Here is a 19,821-nt window from a genome sequence, read left to right on the forward strand (position 1 = left end):
CCGGGGCGGGTCTATGCACCTACCTGACCCCTCTTCTCCAGCACAGAAAAAAACTAACAGGTTTGTCTCCCAGGTGGCAAGTAACCTGCATTATTAGACTTCAGGTTCACCAGATCCACTTGATGAAGGAGTAGAATCACACTCAAGAGAGGGTAAGTGGCTTAGCCAAAGTCACACAGCTAGGAAGCAGCAGATGGGAGACAAGAATCCAGGCCTCCTGACAGGGAGGAGGGACACCAGGATACAGAACCCGCACGCCAAAGCCAAGAAGGGCGGCAGGACCTCTCGGCCTGTAGATGAAGCCAAATCAGACAGAACAAGCTTTGGTCCTGGGAGGACCCTGAACAATCACCTAATCCACCCACCGTTCAGAGGGGTAAGCTGAGGACCAGTCAAAGAAAGCAACTTGCCAAAAGTTAAACACCTAGAAGTGGAAGCCAAGACCAGAAAGCAGGTCCATCATGACCCGGTTCTCAACCCCCAGCAATCCGGAGAGAGATTTGAGGAATCTGGTATGGAATCGCGAAGAAATCAATCCACAGGGTTTTGTGTTTTCTTTTCTTTTTTTTTTTTTTTTTTTCTTTTCTCTTTAGCAGGTGTAAGTCATGCACAAAAAAAGTATAAGGTGCCATCTGGGACCCTGAGAAGTTTACAATCTAGCTAGAAAAAACAGGCATATGCACAGAAAAACCAGATCAGCAACATAAAACTTCAACCCAAGCAGCAACTGTGTCAAGAATTCAAAGGAGACAGCAACAGGGCTTGTTGCTAATCTCCCTGAAGGAGGGATCGGGAAGGCGGGGTTTTAAAGCATGAATACGAGTCCACGAGACAGAAAGGAATGGGTGCGCCTGTTCAGAAAGGAATTCCAACTTATAAAAGGGTTTTGAGAGACAGCCGAAGCTGAGTCTTGGGGGCTGGGAGCCTTCCATGCTAGGCCAGGGCCTGGGAACTTGCATTGTGCAACGAGTGGTCTTGAAACATTTGGGGGAGCAGGACAGTCGGAGGTCTCAGAACTCTTCACAGAATTTCACAAGTGACTGATCACATTTCAACATTAGTGTCAGAAAACACAGCTGTGCTGTGTCTGCAGTGTGAATCATGATGGCGGGCAGGCGACACCAGTCCTGCCGCCACAAGGACCCATCCCTTCCCGGCATTCCTGCTGGAGGGTCATCTGCCCCTTGTCTACTGCTTCTGTCCTGAGCCCTGAGGCTAGCAGACCTCAAACCAGGGGCCACTGTGGTGGAGACAACATGGGGAGAAAACCTAGGAATGGAGGAAAGTCAGAGAAGCTGCTTCTCTTCTTCTGAGAGGAGAGAGGCAGTCTCACAACTTCAGAGGTCAGAGGCAAAGAGCAGTGCCCACCCTGAGCCTCAGTTCCCCCACCTGACACAAAGGGGCCGGGGAGAGGAGCACCATGAGACCAAGCTCTGGACACAAGACTTTCCCCGACGGGTCCTCTTCACATATCCTGGGCTCTTTGGGTGGTGAAAGGAATGAGGGTGGCCCTTCAGCCACGGCCACACTTCCATCCAGGCCGCACAGAGAACAGCAGGGGCAGAACCAGCTCACAACCACCAGCTTCAGCCCTGCCAGGGGTCAGCAAGGGACGCCGGTGAGGCGCGGGACACTGGCACAAGCCTGGCATCCGTGTGACTGACCCCGTCTGGTGCGGCCCCTGGCCATCCTGGGCTGTTGAGGCCTCCTCCACTTCTCAGTCCTCACAGCAGATGAAGATCTTTTCCCTAGGTCACCTGGCCAGGAATGGACAACACCCTGTGCCCAGGACCTGGGCTTCTATGAGCTGGCAGGGACATGGGATCCTGGGAGAGTCTGTGTGCCGTGTCCCCACTCCCTGGGGCAGCTGGGAGGTCACCAAGAGTCGGATGTAGTAGCCACCAAACACTGCCAGCAGCTGTCGGGCCATTTCCTGGAAGAGGCAGAGAAGCAGAGTGAGGCCACAGGGACACACCTTGAGGGAGGGGAGCGGGAGCCTCTGGCCCCCAGCCCAGGAGTGATGCTCTCTGGGAGACAAGAGGCGGGGCTGGCACCTGAGGCTCTCAAAGACACAAGCCCAGCCTAGAACCCAGCTCAAAGGCTCCCTGGCTAGGGACTGGTGCAGCTGGGCTTCTCATCTCCAAGGGGGAAATTAATGTGTATGAACGATAAAACGCACAGGGACTGGGGCTTGGTGGTAGAACACGGGCTGAGCATGCATGAGGCCCTGGGGTCAATCCTCTGCAATAATAATAATGATTAATAATAATAATAATGTACACATAACCTCAAAGCACTAGGGAAATTACCAACCCCCCTCACACCCTCTTCCCATTTCGAATATCCATGAGTCTGTAAAAGTAAGTGAGGTCAAGGTGATCACTTAAGAAGAGGAAAATGAGGGCTTGGGGAAATTTCCCTTTGGAGCAGGAGTCTCCAATTCACACAGTGCACCTGGTAGGTCTCTTTATACAAGTACTCCTAATGTATTAAAAGGTTGCTTATAAAAATTGGACTTAACCCAAAAGGACAAACACGGTCCGCTGATGTCCAAATGCTGTCTCTACTACATAAGGCACCTGGAGCAGTCAATTCACAGCAAGAAAAGGCAGAAGGGCGGCGGCCCCAGGGGCTGTGGGGAGAGGAGGGGGCAAGCGTTACGGGTGTGGAGCTTCAGCATGGGGGGCCGAGGGTGCTCTGGAGGTGGTGGTGCTAACACCGTGAACATAATCAAAGCCACTGAGCTGTATACTCAAAATGATTAAGACGGTGCGCTTCATAACTATCTATACCTTACCAAAATGAAAACAATTAAAATGTACTTTGAAGAATTGAAGAATTTCAAAGAATTTTAAAAATTGGAATTAATGCATGCTGTTAACACACCCACTAGTCTAGCAGGTGAGATTCGAGGGAAACGTGCTTATTCCTAGAGCATATCTAAGGTCTTTCACAAGACCACTGTCCACTCCAAATGTAATGAAATACGCTGCGGGTTCCATCCAGGCAATTTGTGCCTTTAGAGTCAGGAATGAAGGCAGCCATGCCAATCAAGAAGGCCACGGGGAAAGGCAGGTCCTCCCCTCTGCACTGACCCTGAGCGGTGGCCCCACCTGCTGAGCCCAAGTCTTCCTGAGTAACAGGGAGAACCATTGTACCTACCACCTGAGTGGGGGAGGGCTGCAGGAGCCAACAGATGGAAAGCATTTAGCCAGGGCCTGATAAACAACATCAATAGCATCACCATTATCACACACAAAACTCAGAAACCACCCAGTTCAGAGGACAGCTTCCTGTTTGACTTGTTCTTTGTGCTTGAAAATATTGAAAATGTCAAATAGTCTATCACTCACTCGGATTGGTTTTCTCACCAATTTGGTCTAGAATCAATAACATAAGAAGCTAAGAACTGTAGCAAGAAAATTGGCTAAGCTACATTCTCCCTTGCTCCATGACCTTGGGTGAGTCAGCCAACCTCACAGAACCTACTTTGCCCATCAAAGAAGGGAAAGTAACCCCCACCACAGAGAGTGTGCTAAAGCATTTTATGCAGGACAAAAATCTGTAAAAATGGAAAAGGTCATTTTAACTATCTGTCTTTTACAGACTCTGGGCTCACAGAAATAGGACGGTGCAGACTATACGGAGACTTGGGGAGTGACTGCGTTTTCCCTAGCTAAATTACAAGAGCAGCTCCTTTAAAACTATGCACACATACACACCTGATACTCAGGACAGGAAATTTTACTTCTATGGATTTGAAAACATCATTTAAAAGACCCAGGTTTAATGGGCTATTGCACCTAAGCCCAAACACGCATGCCACAATAAAGTATGTGACCTTATGAATCTTTTCTGCTCTTTAAAAAAAAAAAAAAAGGATCCAAGTGAAAAGATTCTTACAGTCATCATTTTCGCTTTGAAGTAGTCCTACTGGCAGGCCTCCAACTCCCACCAGGGCAAAAGAAGGGAGTCGGGGCTGGTTTGAACCTTGAAGTCCTAAAGATTAGGGCTGAAATTAAATGAAAGTCATCTCCTAAAGTTCCAAATGTCCCCCCAAGGTCACTCCTTGCTGCTTGTCTCCCTGACAGTGGGTCTGTGCTCCTGGTTTAGCCTGACCCAAGAGGCAGCTTGGGTAGCAGGACCCACAGAACTGGGGGGCTGTGGGAACTAGACCGCAACAGAATTCAAAGACTCATATCAAATCCAAATATCCCACGGCAGTTTAAGTAGAGAGATGGAGGGGTGGTAGGACAGATGGGTAGATGATTGATCAACTGATTGATAAACATGTTTTAAAGATCAGTATTGACAAAGTAAGCTGTAATCTGTCAACATGAAACTACCATCCAATATTCAAGCTGAGTACAGCAGAGCGCGCCTGGGATCCCAGCAGTTTGGGAGACTAAGGCAGGAGGATCGCAAGCTCCAGGGCAGCTTGGGAAACAGCAAAACCCTGTTTAAAAATCGAATTAAGGACTGGGGTTGTGGCTCAGCGCTCGCCTAGCATGTGCAAGGCCCTGGGTTTGATCCTCAGCACCACATAAAAATAAATAAAAGTAAAGATATTGTGTTCAACTACAACTAAACAATAAATATTTTTTTAAAATCAAACTAAAAGGACTGGGGAAGTAGCTCTCAGAGGTAAAGCACCTCTGGACTCAATCCTCAATACAGGAAAAAAAAAAAAATCCAAGACACTGAAAAACACAACCAAAAATCCTAACCAGTACAAAACAATTTCTATAAATTATTTTTTAAAGTGTTGGGTAGGCAAAAAGAAAGTTCAAAGATTCGGGCTTCAAGGTTTGGAGTCTACCAACTCAGAGGAGCCCCGCGGAATCCGCACCTACCCGGCCACCCGGCCTGTGTGGAGGAGGATGGCCCCCAGTCTCAGTGCCTGTTACCTCCGGCTCAGCCTCGGGAACAAGCTGGTGGAGCTCCGTCTGCACGAGCGGTCTCTCCTGAGGACGGGGACTGCTGGGCAGGAGAGGAGCCTCCTCCGAGCTCTCGGGGCCCTCCGCCATCGCGGGGCTCACCCCCGTCTCCAGGACAACATATAACTGGCTCAGTCTGCTTCTCAGCAAGGACTGCAAAGGAAACAGAGAGGAGTGTGGGTGCTTCCTAAATTGGGTGGGAGCTGGGAGGTGGCAGACTGCCTGAGCTGCAGACCCAGCAGAGGATGAGCTAACTCTGGACTCGATGCTGGCCTCAGAAGTATCTGGAACTGAGTCACATGGTGAGGGCCCCTCCTTCCCCATAAGAGCCCAGCCCTTAATGGCCTTATAAAGGGCTCGCCTTCCAAGCTCTCATTTGCTCCTCAAAGTGGCAAGGAGCCCAGGGCTCAGAGCCCGGAGGCTCAATCCCCCACCGGCTACAAGACCATGACTACAGACAGGCTGCCGTCTCAGAGCCTGATTCCTCCTCTGCAGAATCAGTAAGATCTCCCCATTTTCTGAATAAATGGTAGAAAGCACTTTGAAGAAGTGAGAGTCACCTAAACCCATTTTACCTTTGGATCCACCAGAGTTGATCATTAATATGACTCTGAGTATAAAGAAATACATATTCAGCCAAGCTTGGTGATGCACACACACCTGTAATCCCAGTGACTTGGGAGGCTGAAGTAGGAGGATTGCAAGTGCAAGTTTGAGGCCAGCTCAGCAATGTAGTGAGACCCTAAACTACCCTGTCTCAAAATAAAAACTAAAAAGGACTGGGGATGGATTGCCCCTGGGTTCAATCCCCAGTACCCCCCCACCAAAAAAAATTAGAAAGCAGAAAAGCAACCACCAATTTCATGAATTTCATGCAGGGCTTCTTCTTTCTAAGGTACTTTTTCTTGGATATTTTTCCAGTGTTAAGACAATGTGGTCTACACAGTCTGGCCTCCTGGTTTATTTTGCTGGTGTTGTATGGTTACGAGAGCTTACCTCTTGGTTAGTCTTCATCTCCTGAACGTGGTCAGACAAAAACTGCACGCAGTCCTCCAGGTCGAAGTAGACAAACCAGAGCTGTGCAGGGAAGAGCCAGGCCCTGTGGCTCGCCCGCCAGCAGCCTCCCACTTCCAGCCCGGGGTCCACCCGCTGCTCCTTACCAAGGACCACCCTTCTGAGGAACACCCAGTTTGTTCCACTCTCCCCGAGCCCTCCACCATGACCACGTCTCCTCTGTACAGCCGGCAGGAAAAAAACAACTTTGCGTTCAAAGTTGGAAAATGTCCCGTCCTATACCAAATGGCAGTGGCTTCATCCCCCACAGGTCACCGAGTATCCCAGAGAGAAGCTAACCCTTCCTAGAGCAGGGCATGTGCACGCCTGTCATCCCGGCAACCTGGGAGGCTGAGGCAGATGGACTTCAAGTTGGAGGCCAGCCTCAGGAACTTGGCGAGGCCCTCAGCAACTTAACAAGACACTAAATCACAGTGAAAAACAAAAAGGGCTGGGGTGTGGCTCAGTGGCAAATACCCCTGGGCTCAATCCCCAGTACCAAAATATTAAAAATCAAAAAATAAATGAATAAACCCTCCTGGCCATCACTGTTCTTCTGGGGCCACCACCCTCATCCTCTGTAGTCAGGGCACATTTCTGCCTGGAACCCAGATGGACAAATGAGTGGAACCCTTCACAGACGACACCTCCATTGCTCATGCCCAGATCCAAGGTCATCACCTTGGGTGCTCTGGGGGAGGGAACAGGGTAAGCCTCCACCTCTCCTCCACCTCACCTTCCACCTCGACCTCAGCAGTCCCCAGGAGGCCAGGCCACACTCACAGGCCGAATCTTCCAGGGCCACACATTATATAACACCTTGCCATAATCACAATCCAAGTTCTAAAAAAACAAGGGGTGCCCCTCGCCTCCACCTCCACGCACTGGCCACGGCCCTCCACCCGGTATCTGCCCCACGAGAGCCAAGCACACTGCCCACGGCCAGCTGGTCTCCCACTATCTCATCCAAAGAGAGGAATTTTGTCAAAGCTTTTTACGCTAAAGATTTCCAAACAGGTACCAAAGTAGGCGGCAGCCTCCATCCTCATGTGTCAACTACTGTCCCCTCATGGCCACTCCTGTTTCCTCTCTACCCTCTCTCCTGACCCATCACAACACCCCTGCACACCCTGGCCATTTTGACACTGGGTCCCCTCATCCCCCAATGCTATTTTGAAAATGACAAGACACAGTTGCCTGAAAAGGAGTGTCCACGTACCCGGCCTCCAGCCCACCACCATCTGACATGCCACGTCACACCACCCCCCCGCCCCCGTGCCAACTGATAAAGCAGAGCCAGAGCTCAGCGAGGCTAAAGGGACCAGCAGAAGCTCCCTGTCCACAAGGCCACACTCTGGCGATGTACCTGGTTCACCCCCTGACGTTGGGCTCATGTGCTCAACTCCACAGGCAGAGATCTATGTAGTTCTCTGCTGCTGTTTCAGCAGCTAGAACATGTCAGGCACATAGTAGGCTCTCAATAAACTCCTGTGGGATAGACAAGGCCTGTGCATAAGGATTCTCCCCAGGCCCTGTGCATGCCCAACCCCCAGACTCCTCTAGGCTCTTCCGTGCAAGGTGCCAAGGAGATGTGGCAACCCCACTGGGCAGAGTCCAGCCAGGATCATGACCTCCAGCCCCAGTTGTGTCCCAACCCACTGTGAGACTTTGTACTTGTCACCTTAAGGCCTTCCCTCTGTCTCTAGGATATAGAAAATGACTTGAGCCAGGTGACAAGGCCTTCAGCACCTGATCTGCCCCTCCAGCCTCATCTCTCCCAACTCTGTCCTCCCTGGTGGCTCCTCATGGTCCCTCAAAGTGCCCTGTCTGCCTTGCATCTCAGCCTTGCCAGGGCCTTTCTTTGCCCCAGGGCCAGCAAGGCGTTGTGACCATGTGACCACATGCCTGCCATCCTCACAAGCCTGTGAGCTATTGCTGGCTGGACACCTTGCAGGCCTCTGGTATCCTTCAGTGCCCACAGGGGGCTCAGCACCAAGGAGCTGTCCAGAGCAGGGAGGAAGGAAAGGGCCTGTGACATCATCTCACCTGCAGGCTCCTGGACCTGCTGCACAGGCTGGGAGATACAAGGCCAACTGTCCTCAGGAGCCCAGATCAAAAGTGGGCCACCAGGGAGAGACCACTCCAAGCCACAGTACCTGGATCACACTCTGGCACCCTTCCACGGTATCCGTCACCCCCAGCAGCACCCGGTGTCTCAGCAGGGCTCTATTGGCAGCCGTGAGCCTCAGGTCTGTATTAGTGTTAGCCTGTAAGACAGATGCCAGGCTCATGGTTGACCTCTGTGCTGCCAGGGAGCTCCTGGCCCACGGCCACACTGTCCCACCCTGGACACCACACAGCAGCCCTCACCCTCAGGACTTGCACCTCCTCCCCTGTAAATGGGGCCATTGTTGGGACAGTAAATTCAAGAGTATCAGGCAGCCCAGGGCAAAGCCCGCCTCTTCTACCTCCAGGGGTCTGGCCCTGTGAGTGATGTCCCTTCCCTGGGCCCTGCTGTCTTCAGTTACAGAATAAAGAGTAAACAATGTCATTGACAGTGAAACTGGATTCAAAACATCACATTTCCACTGTCCCTGCCTCCCAGGAACGCAGGGAGGTTTCACTGGGATCGTGGATGAAGCTCTTAATCCAGGCTGGGGCGCATGGGCAACAGCACTGGGGGAGGTGGGCGCGGATGGCCTGCGCACCTGCTCTCGGAAAGCACGCGTCTGTAAAAGGCCTGCCTCTGAAGACCTGTCTGGGGCCTGGGTCTTGTCCCCCTCAGGCCAGCCCTTCCTGTACCGGGTAACAAGAGGGAGGAAAGGAGCTGGTCCAGGTGGAACTCTGGGGGTAATGGGCTGCGGTCAGCTAGTGACAGCTTCGTGATGACGAAACCCACTTTAGCATGCGGTATTACCCACGTGGCACTGGCCACAGACACGTTCTCGGGAACCTGCTTAGCAATGAGCGGTACTCTATAGGGGTGCTGGGCACAGTCTCGCCTGCCCTCCCGAACCTTCTGCTCTCAAGGAAGGGCAGCAAGGCCAAGTGAGGAAAATGAGGCAGTGGGTATGAATCCTGATGCTCCTGTGGGTGCAAGGGACGTGGGTGGGGCACCAACAGCAACACCGGCCAGGAGCCCGGGAGCGGGGATCTGTATGGTCCTGAGGACCAAGAAGCCCCACAGGTTAGAAGCCCTTGAACTGAGACCCAGAGGAGGACCTAAGGAGAGCTGTGTGGCCACAGACTCGTCACTTCAGCTCGCTGGGCTCCAGGTTCCCCACCGGCAGACAAGATCGACAGTAATGACAGTTAATACCTGAGTAGCACTTACAGTATACCAAGTACTACCGTAAGCACTTTTCATGAATTAAATTATTTCATTTGCACAAAAATCCCACAGTTATTTTGCCGCACATCAGAGGTGAGGAAACTTGAAGCCCTGCAGGTAAAATGGTAACTTGCTCCAAGCTGAGGGCTAACAAATGGCAGAGGTGTTCTGGGCACATACTTCAGGCCCTAAGCACGGGGCACACAGCAGGTGCTCAGGACACAGGGCTCACTGTTAGGAGTTTCCAGAGTGAGCAGATGGCCCAGGAACACTCCCTCGGTGCCCCTGGGCCTTTGTGCTGCCTGTGAGAGGCTGGGCCTTGCTCATGTCTGCCACATGTGCCTAGCACATTACCTGGAACTCACAGGGGCATCACAGCTGCCAGGTGAATGAAAGGAGGGGAGAGGCGGGGCGGGGCGCCCACACAGGCATCCCCTGTCCACATGGCTTGCATCTGCAGCCTCCAGGCAGCCGGATGCCAGCCATTCTCCTGCCTCTGCTCAAGCACACCACTTTGCTTTTTCCTCTCCCCAAAGAAGCTTCCTGCTTCAGGAGCAGCTTGCTCCATTCATTTCTTACCAGCCAAGCACAAGGGCTATTGGGGGGAAGTTTCAGCACAGCCCAAGGGCAGTATTTTCTTGTCAGCCTGGTGATAAAGCCCAACAAAGATCCTTTCAGAATGATTCAGCCATAAAATTCCTATTTGTCCCAATGAACACAGGGGACTGACCTGATGACATTTCCCCACATCCTGCCCTCCCCTTCTGAGTAGGAGCCTCGTGCCTCGGGGCCCAGCACTGTGCCCAGGGCTGCAGGATGCGAGGACAGGAGCTTTCCAAGTCACCGTGAGACAGCATCGGTGTGCTCGGCAGAACGGTGGTCCCCCAGGGACACCTGAGTCCCATTCCCCAATCCTGTCCATCTTTTGGGTGGAGGCTACTACAGTTTACAGGTGGGGAAGCTGAGGCTCAGAAAGGCTCTGGGAGCAGCCCAAGGTCATGCTGCTGATCGGTGGCCAAGCTGGAATCCCAGGCCAGGATGCTCAGATTCCAAGTCATGTTCTTGGTCAGCACCCTGTTGTTGGGCCAATCTGTGACTATTGTTAGGTGGCAAAGGGGAGTGCAGGATGGACTTCGTGCTGCTGCTCAGCTGACCTTCAAATGCTGAGATTATCTTGGATTAGCCAGGGGGTGTGATATAATCACAAGGGTCCTTCAAAGGGAATGAGAGGCAGGAGAATCAGAGCCAGAGGAGGTGTGGCTTTGAAAGAGGAGGAAGGGACGGGGCCTAGGAATGCAGGAGCCCTAGAGGAGCTGGGAAAGACCAGTGGACAGATTCTTCCCTAGAGCCTCTGGAGGGAACACAGCCTGCCATACCCGATTCTGGCCCTTTGAGGCCTGGGCTGATGATCACAGAAGCGTAAGTTAATTCATAACACTGTTTTAAGTTTACAGCATTTTGTTACAGTGGCTCCAGTTCCCACACTGTAGAGTTCGCACTAAGAACATGGCGCAGAATCTGAGCATCCCGGCCTTGAACTCCAACTCGGCCATTTACTAGCAACACGGCTGTGGGTTGCTCGCCGAGCCTTCCTGAGCTTCGGCTTCCCCACCTGTAAACAGAGTCCACCCAGAGGACTGTAAAGCACTGAACGGAGGACTTACTGTACTTCAAGAGCACTCAACCCATAACAAGAGACACACATTCAAAGAAACTACAATTCATGAGCCGTACCTTACGATGGGAGGGGTTGACCTCCTCTTCAAAGGTGATCAAAACCTTCAGAGGGCTCAGGATTTGAACCCTGGCTCTGCCACTTATAGTGGAATCCAGGAGAAGTTACCTAAAGTCTGACCACCCTCAAGCTCAGGCACCCAGTGCTGCAGGGAGGTGGGCTCAGTGACCCTCTTGAGCTTTCTCACAGGCCTCTCATGCGCACCCAGGGAAAGGTGAGTGAGAGCTCAGTCAGCTCAACTGACTCAGCACCCTCTTCCCAAGCTCTTTAAAACAGCTGGCTTCCAGGAAAAAAAAAAAAAAACCCACAGGGATTAGATGAGAAAAACAAAGCTCTCTAGCTCTCTGGCATGAGGCAAGCAGCTTTGCTCCCCTCCCCATGTGCTGCTCCTGGGACACGCGGCCTCACCACAGGCCCCAAAGCAGCGGGGCCAGCCAATCACGGATTGGGACTTCCCAAACTATGAGCCGAAATAAACCTTTTCTCTTTTTAAGTTGATTAAATAAAAGAAAGAAAAAGAGGACTTTGTCCTGATTGTGATCTGATTTCTTTCAACCCTGGTGCATGTGGGCCAGAGTGAATTTTCATGGCAGGAGGGATTCTTTAAAAGCAGGCAAGAGGAAAGGCTGGCTTGGGACTCTCAGGCCCACCCGGCCCTCTGGAGGGAGCATGGCAGGGGCCTCTGGACTTCTCACCTTCCTCTGCTGCCTCTCGAAGACCAGCATGAGAGTCAGGGTCAGGCTGACTGCGGCCAGGGTCACGAGCAGCACGCCCGCCCAGTGGCTGCCCAGGGCAAACATCTGGCTGGTTGAATAGATGTTGGCCCAGATCACCACGTAAAACACCTGCGGGAAACCAGGGAAGAGCACAGTCAGGAACCCCCGTCCTCAAACAAAGCACCTCCACTCCCAGGGACACCGGCAGAGGCCCCCGACACCCTCCTGGGTTCAAACAGCTCACGGGGCGGGAAGAGACCAACGCAGACTCTGGGTCTATGGGAACGGATGTGTATTCCCTGTTTATAAGCAAAAGCGGACTTCAGGGCTTTCAGCTGCTCCCAAGCCCTCTTTATCCTGATCTTAAGTAAGACAGAAAAAGAAGAAGTCTTTGGAGAAAGATAAGGTTGAGTCTGAAACCCACAGTGATCCTTAACTGGCCATTCAGCCTTTCGTCTCTGAACCTCAGTTTGCTCATCCGTAAAGTGATGATAATAACAGCTACTTTGGGGGTTTGCTGCAAGAGTTAACAGGGTAACAAACGTCACAGCCCAGCACTGACTAGAGAATTAATAAATGCTGATTCTCACTCCTTCCCCTTCTCCCCAGAAGAGGGAGGTGAGAGTCAGCCATGCTATCTGACCAAGGATTCACCAAAGAAGCAAGTCGTGGTGGTTAAGACCACAGATGCAAAAGCCAGACAGCTTGTGTTCAAACGTATGTATGTGTTTGTGAGTGTGGATGTATGCGTATGCAGATGTAGTGTTCACATGTACACATACACACATGTGCGCATGCATATATACATACATGTGTATATGACTAGGGCTGGAATGGACCTCTCTGTGAGCAGAAGAGGAAACCAAGTCTTAGCCAAGATCAGACACTGAGTTCAGAGCCTGGTGGTCTGCGGATTCCCAGTCCAGGTTCTGCCCATAGGAAACCCCAGCTCCCACCCTGTATGCAGGGACTTGGTTACAACTCTCTCCCACAGTTCTCTTCCAGTGCCAAATCCAGGCCCATGTGGTACCGCTCTTCCCCAGGCAATTAACTGGGTCACCAGCTGCCAAGTCCCTTATCTGCTGCAGGATACAACACTGCATTTGGCAGTGGGAGAAGGCCAGGGCCGGGCCAGTGTGTGTCCATCTCGCTGCTTACCACGGCAAAGGCCAGCCGCATGGGCCTCGAATTGTAGATGATGTATCTTCTCACTTGGGGCTCCAAGAGGGCACTCTCCGCCAAGCTCCTGTACTGGTCAGCAGGGACCTGTTCGGCCACCCAAGGGAAAGAGAACAGTCAACCACAGGGCTACTCCACCCCATCCCGCCAGCCTGTTCCCATGGGGGGGGGGGGGGGGGGTTAGGCCGCCCCAGGGGCAGAGTGAGTCCTGGGTGGAAATCACAGGTGCAGGCTCAGGGAGAAACAGCCATCCTGAGAAGGTGAACAGCTTGAGAGCCAGGAGAATCTCAAGGGGTCTGTCCCCACAGCCTGAGACTCAGTACCTTGGGGCAGGCACAGCATGGGCTGACAGTCAAGGCACAGGCCTTGGGAGTCAGGCAGCCCTGGCCCAATGCCCTGCCACTCTTGTGCTGTGTGAACTGGAGCAAGTTACCCCTTTCTCTGAGCCTCAGTTTCCCCCTCTACAAAATGCAGGGAACCCACCTTGTAGGGTTGGATTCTTATTAAATTAGATCAGACACAAACTGTGCTTGGCACAGTGCCAGGTGCATGGTAACCACCAGATACACAGGTGCTACTGTCAATACTGCAATATCCGCATCCACTAGCACAGCCCAGAGTCCCACATGCTCTCCCTGCCCAAACAAAAGTGTCTGCAGAACGCCCTATGAAAGTAGACCAAGGAAAAAGAACTTACCAATTAAAAATTACATTTAGGAACATGGTACAACAATATATAAACTGTACACCAATAAGAAAACTGAACCCGAAGACGACTATGTGAGAAAGATGCTCTTCTGCTAGGTGCAGTGGTGAACCCAGCTACTCAGGAGGCTGAGGCAGGAGGATCTAAAGTTCCAGGCCAGCCTCAGCAACTTAGTGGGGCCCTAAGCAACTTAATAACCCTGTGTCTCAAAATAAAAAATGAAAAGGGCTGGGGACGTGCTCGGTGGTACAGTGCCTCTGAGTTCAATTCCCAATTTAAAAAAAAAAAAAATCTGTACAAAGGTGGAAAGGAAATGCAGAATGACGAAGCCAATTGGTGCCGACATGATATTAGCTCGATTCGTCAAGTCTTCATCTGATGGTGACCCAATGTTGTTCTGAACAAATTTTTGCAATTCAGCTTCAAAGAAATAAATTCTGAAATCTTCCGGGTAAATGAGCAGTATGTGCTCCCCATCTGTGCCTGACCAACCTGGCCTTCACAGGAAACCCTCATCCTGCTGGGGTTTGGGAAGGGAAAACCACCCTCTGGCACTTCCCACCAACGGCAAGAGCTTCGATTTATCGATGTGCCAGAGACAGTGCAAATGTTCCTCAGACATGACTTCACTTACTCCTAACTAAACACCAATATAATAGGTATTGATAACTGATAATCTTTTTTTTTTTTTAATTTTGAGACAGGGTCTCGCTAAGTTGTTTAGGGCCTTACTACGTTGCTAAGGCTGGCTTTGAATTTGCGATCTTCCTGCCTCGGCCTCCCGAGCCGCTGGGTTTTGATATTGTCTTAATCTGCAGATGAAACAGACTCAGAGAGGATAAGCTATCTATCCAAATTCACAGAGGCAGCGGGCAGCAGAGCCGGGTCTGAGTGCAGAAGAGGGGGTCTGGGAAGCCCGGGCCTGCGTTCCCTGCATCGGGAGGTGAGTTCACACAAACTTTCCTTTGCCAGCAAGAACAGCCCCCTCTCCTGCAAGGCCCTCCTCCTGCCCACCCGGTGTACTCCCGCTTGTCCTCGAGGCCCCACATCAAGGTCTGCTCCTCGGAGGCTCTCCCAACCACTCACGCGGGCAAGGCTCACCAATCTCCCTGGGCACGTCTTCAATGCTTTGCTGCGTCATTGTGTCCCACAGTCCTGACTCCTACAGTCCTGACCCCTCCAACCCTTGTCCATTTCCCCAGTGGGCTCTGGGAGCAGTGTGAGCTTGGGGTCCTGCTCGCCTCTACACTGCTGAGCCAGCTAGGCGCCTGGCACAGAAGGGACACCCCCAAACACACCTTCAGGAAGTGAGTCCATCAAGAAGACAGGCCAGTTCCCACACACCTTCCTTACGTCACCCACCACAGCAGGCAGGGGGACGTTCATAAATACTTGGAGAATAACTGGGTGAGAGGACAGATGGGTGGATGACGGGTAGACAGACGGATGGAAGGGAAAGCAGTGGGGGCTTGAGGGCTTGGTGAACATAGCACTCGCCTGAATGCCCCAGGTCTGCAGTTGCTCCTCTGCGGTTCCCAGGTCGAAGGCCATGGGTGCACAGGTATTGTCGACCCGGAGGACGGTGAGGACCTGGCCGTTGTGGAGCTCTGAGAAAAGAGCAGAAAGAAGCCTCATCTGGCTGCACAAGAGCCACCTCGGAGGAGGCCAGAAACGAAGGCATCCCCCCACTGGCCGTGAGAATCTTCTCATGACAAGGAAGGACACGGCTGTCCTCAAATCCCTAAGGACTGGACTTGATTGGGAAGCCCCAGGGAGACAGAACTGAGGCCAGAGCAAGGAAGCCACTGGGATACTACGTGAGACCAGGCAAGGAAGATCTAACCTCCCCAAAGGGAAAGCTGTCCTCTCAAAGAAAGGGTGGGTGAGTCCCCATCACCAGGGCCACTTAAACAGCGACTGAACAACCAACATTGAGGGGAACGATGACATCGAGGGGATTACGTAGCAGACGCTGACTCCGGCACTGCAAAGGAAGCTCGGTAAATGTCTCCTGAATTCCTAGCTGCCTCCCAGTTAGCGACAACCAGCTATGACATGGAGAACAAGGGCCCAGAGGACATCCCCACCCTAACTCCCTAAACCTGTGAATATGCTGCCTTCATGGCAAAAATTAAGATTGCAGATGGCATTAAGGTCACAGATCTTACAAAGAGAGCACATTCAGGACACTCAAGTGGCCCATCATGATCACAAAGACCCTCAAAAGTGGGACAGGCAGGCAGAAGCAGGGGCAGATGTGACAAGGGAAGAAGGAGGGAAGGACAGTCATTGGCTTGGGGACGGAGGAAGAGGGCCAAGAGTTAAGGAATGCAGACAGCCTCTAGGAGCTGGGAAGGGAAACATTCTCCCCAGAGCCTCCAGGAAGGAGCGGAGTCCTGCCGGCACCCACTGCGAGCTCAGCGAGCCCAGGGTCAGATTCTGACCTCAGAACCGCAAAATAATACATTTGTGGTTTTGGAGCCTCCATGTTAGTGGCCACTTTGTAACAGGAGCAGTAGAAAATGAACACACTGGCTTCGTGGTGACCTCTCCTGTCTCAGTCTATTTTCTGCTGCTCTAACAGAATACCACAAACTGGGCAAATTCTACATAACAGAGGCTCACGTGGCCCACACACAGTTCTGGAGGCCAGGAAGTCCCAGATCAAGGCATCTGAAGAGCACCTGAAGCAGGGCAAGTGAGCGAGGGACAGACAGGAAAACTGGCCTGCATTCATCCTGCTTATTGGGAACCCAAGAAACCCACTCTTAATAACTCACTGCCTGACAGTGACATGCTTGGTTAGGTCAGGAGGACATGTTCCTGTGGGAGGCCTGGCCTCCAATGAAGCAACGTGCAGGAACAAGGCTCTTCAGAAGCGACCGGGTCACACAGCTCTGGTCTCAGCAGTGAACTGACCCACTGACGGACTCAGAGCCAAGTAATCTACTGGAGGTGGGGGACCTGTATGAGGCGGGCCCTCAATGAAGGGAGCGGGGGTCTAGGGGTTGCCCTTGGAGACTACCTCTCCTCCCAGCCCCAGCCCCAGCCTCCCCCTCCCTCTCTCTGCAGTTCTAGCCCACCATGCCCTCCCCATCATGATGTTTTGTTTCCCCAGGCCCAAAGCCGAGGATCCAGTGGCCATGGGCTGACATCTCCACCACTGTGACCCTGGATAAACCCTCCTCCTCTCAATTGTTTTTCTCAACACCGCTCACTCACGAGGGCAGAGCCCACCCGGACCTAATCGCCTCTCAAAGGTGCCCCCTCTTCATACTGTTATGGTGCAACTCATTTCAACTTGCTTTTGGAGGGGGCACGCAAAGCACAGCACCCCAAGCACATCTGCCACTCACTCATGTGTTAAAGGCACACATTCAGAACTACATGGGGTGGCACACGCCTATAATCCCAGCAACTCAGGAAGCTGAGACTGGAGGATTGCAGGTTTGAGGCCAGCCTAGGCAACTTAGCGAAATCCTGACCCAAAATTAAAAGTGAAAAGGGCTGGGGATGTAGTTTGGTGGTAGAGCATCCCTGGGTTCAAGCCCCAGCGCTGCAAAAATAAATAAATAAATAAACAGAATTATAAGATTAAATCAAAGACTATGCAAATTAGGAAGAGTAGACAGAAACAAAATAAAGGCAGATAATAACAACAGGTTTGGATATTGAGCCCCTACTGTGTACCAGGTACTGGGTGGAGGTTTTTCAGGATTTCACCGACTCCTCTAAGCACCCCAAAGGATGGGTGCCATTAACATAGAAAAGGAAACCAAACCTCTGAAAAGAGGAACTTGCTCTGTGTTAACAGGGAAGACAGGAGTGGAAAGAAGCAAGAAGGGGAGGCGTGCACCAGACCCAGCCTGCGACTGACCCACCCCTCCCCGCACACATGGCCCTGTGGACTCCACGCAGGACCCTGAGGCCCTCCCGGGCCTGGCCCTCTGCACAGCAAGTGTGTGCAGGAGCAATGCAAAGAAGTTTCATGGTGTCTGTTTGCCTTCCAAATCAAGAGTTCCGGATTCCTGGCAATAGTATTGCTCATCTGTTCCTTAAAGCAAGCACACCAAGTCCTCCACTTAGAAATATTTGTTTTTACCCTTAGGCTAAGAAAAGCTACCAAAAGGGAAAGGATGCGTGTGTATTCACGTGTGTGCATGCGCACAGGGAAGAGCCCTCTTCCCACAGAGGAGCAAGAACTGGCTTGCCCAGGCTCAGTGGAGCAGCGTCTTTAATGTCCTGAAGGAAAGCTGCCCCATTCCACTCCATTCCCATTCTGGGGCTGTAGGTGCATGCCTAGGAACTGCTTCCCTAACGACTGGGGTAATAGAAGAAACCCTTGTTTTAAGCAGCCAGGTTTCAGACCCGTTAAGGAACCAGCCACACTCCTGTGGCCTTCACACAAAATGGAGCGCTGCTCCCCCTTGCCTGTCCCAGCCACTCGTTCCACCTTTTATTCAACCAAAGTGTTTATTGAAGATCCACAATGGGCCAAGCCGTGGGCTGGGACCACAGACACACAGAGGCCCTGCCCTCCTGGAGCTTACATTCCAGAGGGGAGGCTAGACGTGCAATGTTCATTACTGAGATAATTATTTACAGACTGTAGTAAGTACAACAGGGAGGAAAATACATCAGAAGAGCATATCAGAGGGTACTGACTGGGGCAAAGTCATCCGGAAGATTCCTCATAGGACGGATATTTGCACTGAGCTCTGAAGGGTAAATAGAAACTAAGCAATGGAAAGTAGGCAGGGACAAAGTAAAGAGGCAGAAGAAACAGGATGTACAAAGGCCCTGAGGCAGAACAGCATGGCAAAGAACAAAGAACAAGGGCAGCAACAGTCATTTAAGACAGACCTTGCAAGCTGGCAAATGACAGGTTTTCATGTCAGGCCAAATGGGAAACCCTGAAGTAGAAAGTGACCCAGCTGCATGTGTATTTGAAAAAGATCTCTCCTGCTGCCAGGGAGAGACCAGAGGGACAGGAAGGAGAAGATCAGTTGAAAAGCAGAGGATGATGACAGGAGATGGTGATGGAGTGATCTGGGCAGAAATGGCAGAAGGCAGCCGGACGTGGTGGGGCACACCTGTAATCCCTGCAACTCAGGAGGCTGAGACCGGAGGATCACAAGTTCAAGGCCAGCCTCAGAAACTTAGTGAGGCCCTATCTCAAAATTAAAATTAAAAAGGACTGGGGGTGGGGCTGGGGATATGGCTCAGCTGGCATAGTGCTTGCCTTGCATGCACAAGGGCCTGGTTTCCATCCCTAGCACCAAAAAAAAAAAAAAAGGACTGGGGATGTAGCACAGTTGCAAAGGACCCCTAGGTTCAATCCTCAGTACCAAAAAAATAAAATAAAACAAAACCTTACTCCAAGGTCACCCACCCTTATCTAAAGAATGCTCTGTGACCCATCCCTGCCCCTAACCTAGAATGCTAGGTGAGTCCAGTTCCGAGGAGCCTCAGGGAGGAGGAGAGAATGAAGGGTCCTTACCTTGCCCCCACCCAGGAGGGCTTCCCGGCTGCAGGGCGCTCCAGCCAGGGGAGGAGGTGGGCAAAGGGCCGGCCGCCCCGCCGGGGTCCATCTGTGGTTCACAGGCCATGGCCAGAGCCAGCTGGGCTTCTACTTCCCCTTCCTGGGGCTGCGGCTCATCCTGGAGCAGCCGACTAGGCTTCACTCACCTTCAGAAAAGAGCACAAGAAGGAACCTCAGGCCTGGGCCCAGGCTTCCTGGAGCTCTGGGAGGCCAAAGTCACCAAGGCCCATGAGAGTCTTTTTGCTGACTCTAGTCATCCTGATGATGCCGAAGAAACTTCTTGGAGGGAAGATGAGGAACTAAAACATGCCCCTAGGCCAGGCCTTGGCTGAGAACTTCCCTTCTGGTCAGGGGCCTTCTCCAGCTCTTACTCCAGAGCTGACCAGGCCCACTCAGTTACCCTCACTGAGCAAGCCCAGGAAACCAGGCATGAGGCAGGCACATCTGTCACAGGAGCCTTGTTTACACCAAGGATCTCCCCCAGCTTCCCACAGACATGGCCAAGACACACAGGGCAGGGGCGGGGGCGTGGTCAGTGGTAAAGTGCCCGCCCAGCATGCATGAGGCCCTGGGTTCCATGGCCAGCTCTGGGAAACTCAGGGGAAAATCAGGTGATGGGAAA

General features: G+C 52.2%; 1 protein-coding gene across 4 annotated transcripts; it reads right to left on the reverse strand.

The window, feature by feature from the left end:
* Positions 1–838: 838 nt before the first annotated feature.
* Tmem268 (transmembrane protein 268) lies at positions 839–19,610 on the reverse strand. Of its 4 annotated transcripts, none has more exons than XM_015492145.2 (8): positions 19,158–19,592; positions 15,155–15,264; positions 12,931–13,038; positions 11,752–11,901; positions 8,147–8,257; positions 5,934–6,014; positions 4,854–5,090; positions 839–1,933 (listed from the first exon to the last, which is right to left on the reverse strand). In XM_015492145.2, the coding sequence occupies exons 1-8, from the start codon at positions 19,264–19,266 to the stop codon at positions 1,754–1,756; spliced, it is 1,086 nt and encodes a 361-aa protein (XP_015347631.1). In that variant the 5' UTR covers positions 19,267–19,592; the 3' UTR covers positions 839–1,753. The 4 variants fall into 4 exon arrangements, with proteins under 4 accessions (XP_015347631.1, XP_015347632.1, XP_048639085.1 ...); XM_015492146.2 differs by having other exon boundaries at positions 4,908–5,090; positions 19,158–19,400; XM_048783128.1 differs by lacking the exon at positions 8,147–8,257 and having other exon boundaries at positions 19,158–19,610.
* Positions 19,611–19,821: the final 211 nt, after the last annotated feature.

This window comes from Marmota marmota, unplaced genomic scaffold (assembly GCF_001458135.2).
Source record: "Marmota marmota marmota unplaced genomic scaffold, marMar, whole genome shotgun sequence".
NCBI lineage: Eukaryota > Metazoa > Chordata > Mammalia > Rodentia > Sciuridae > Marmota > Marmota marmota.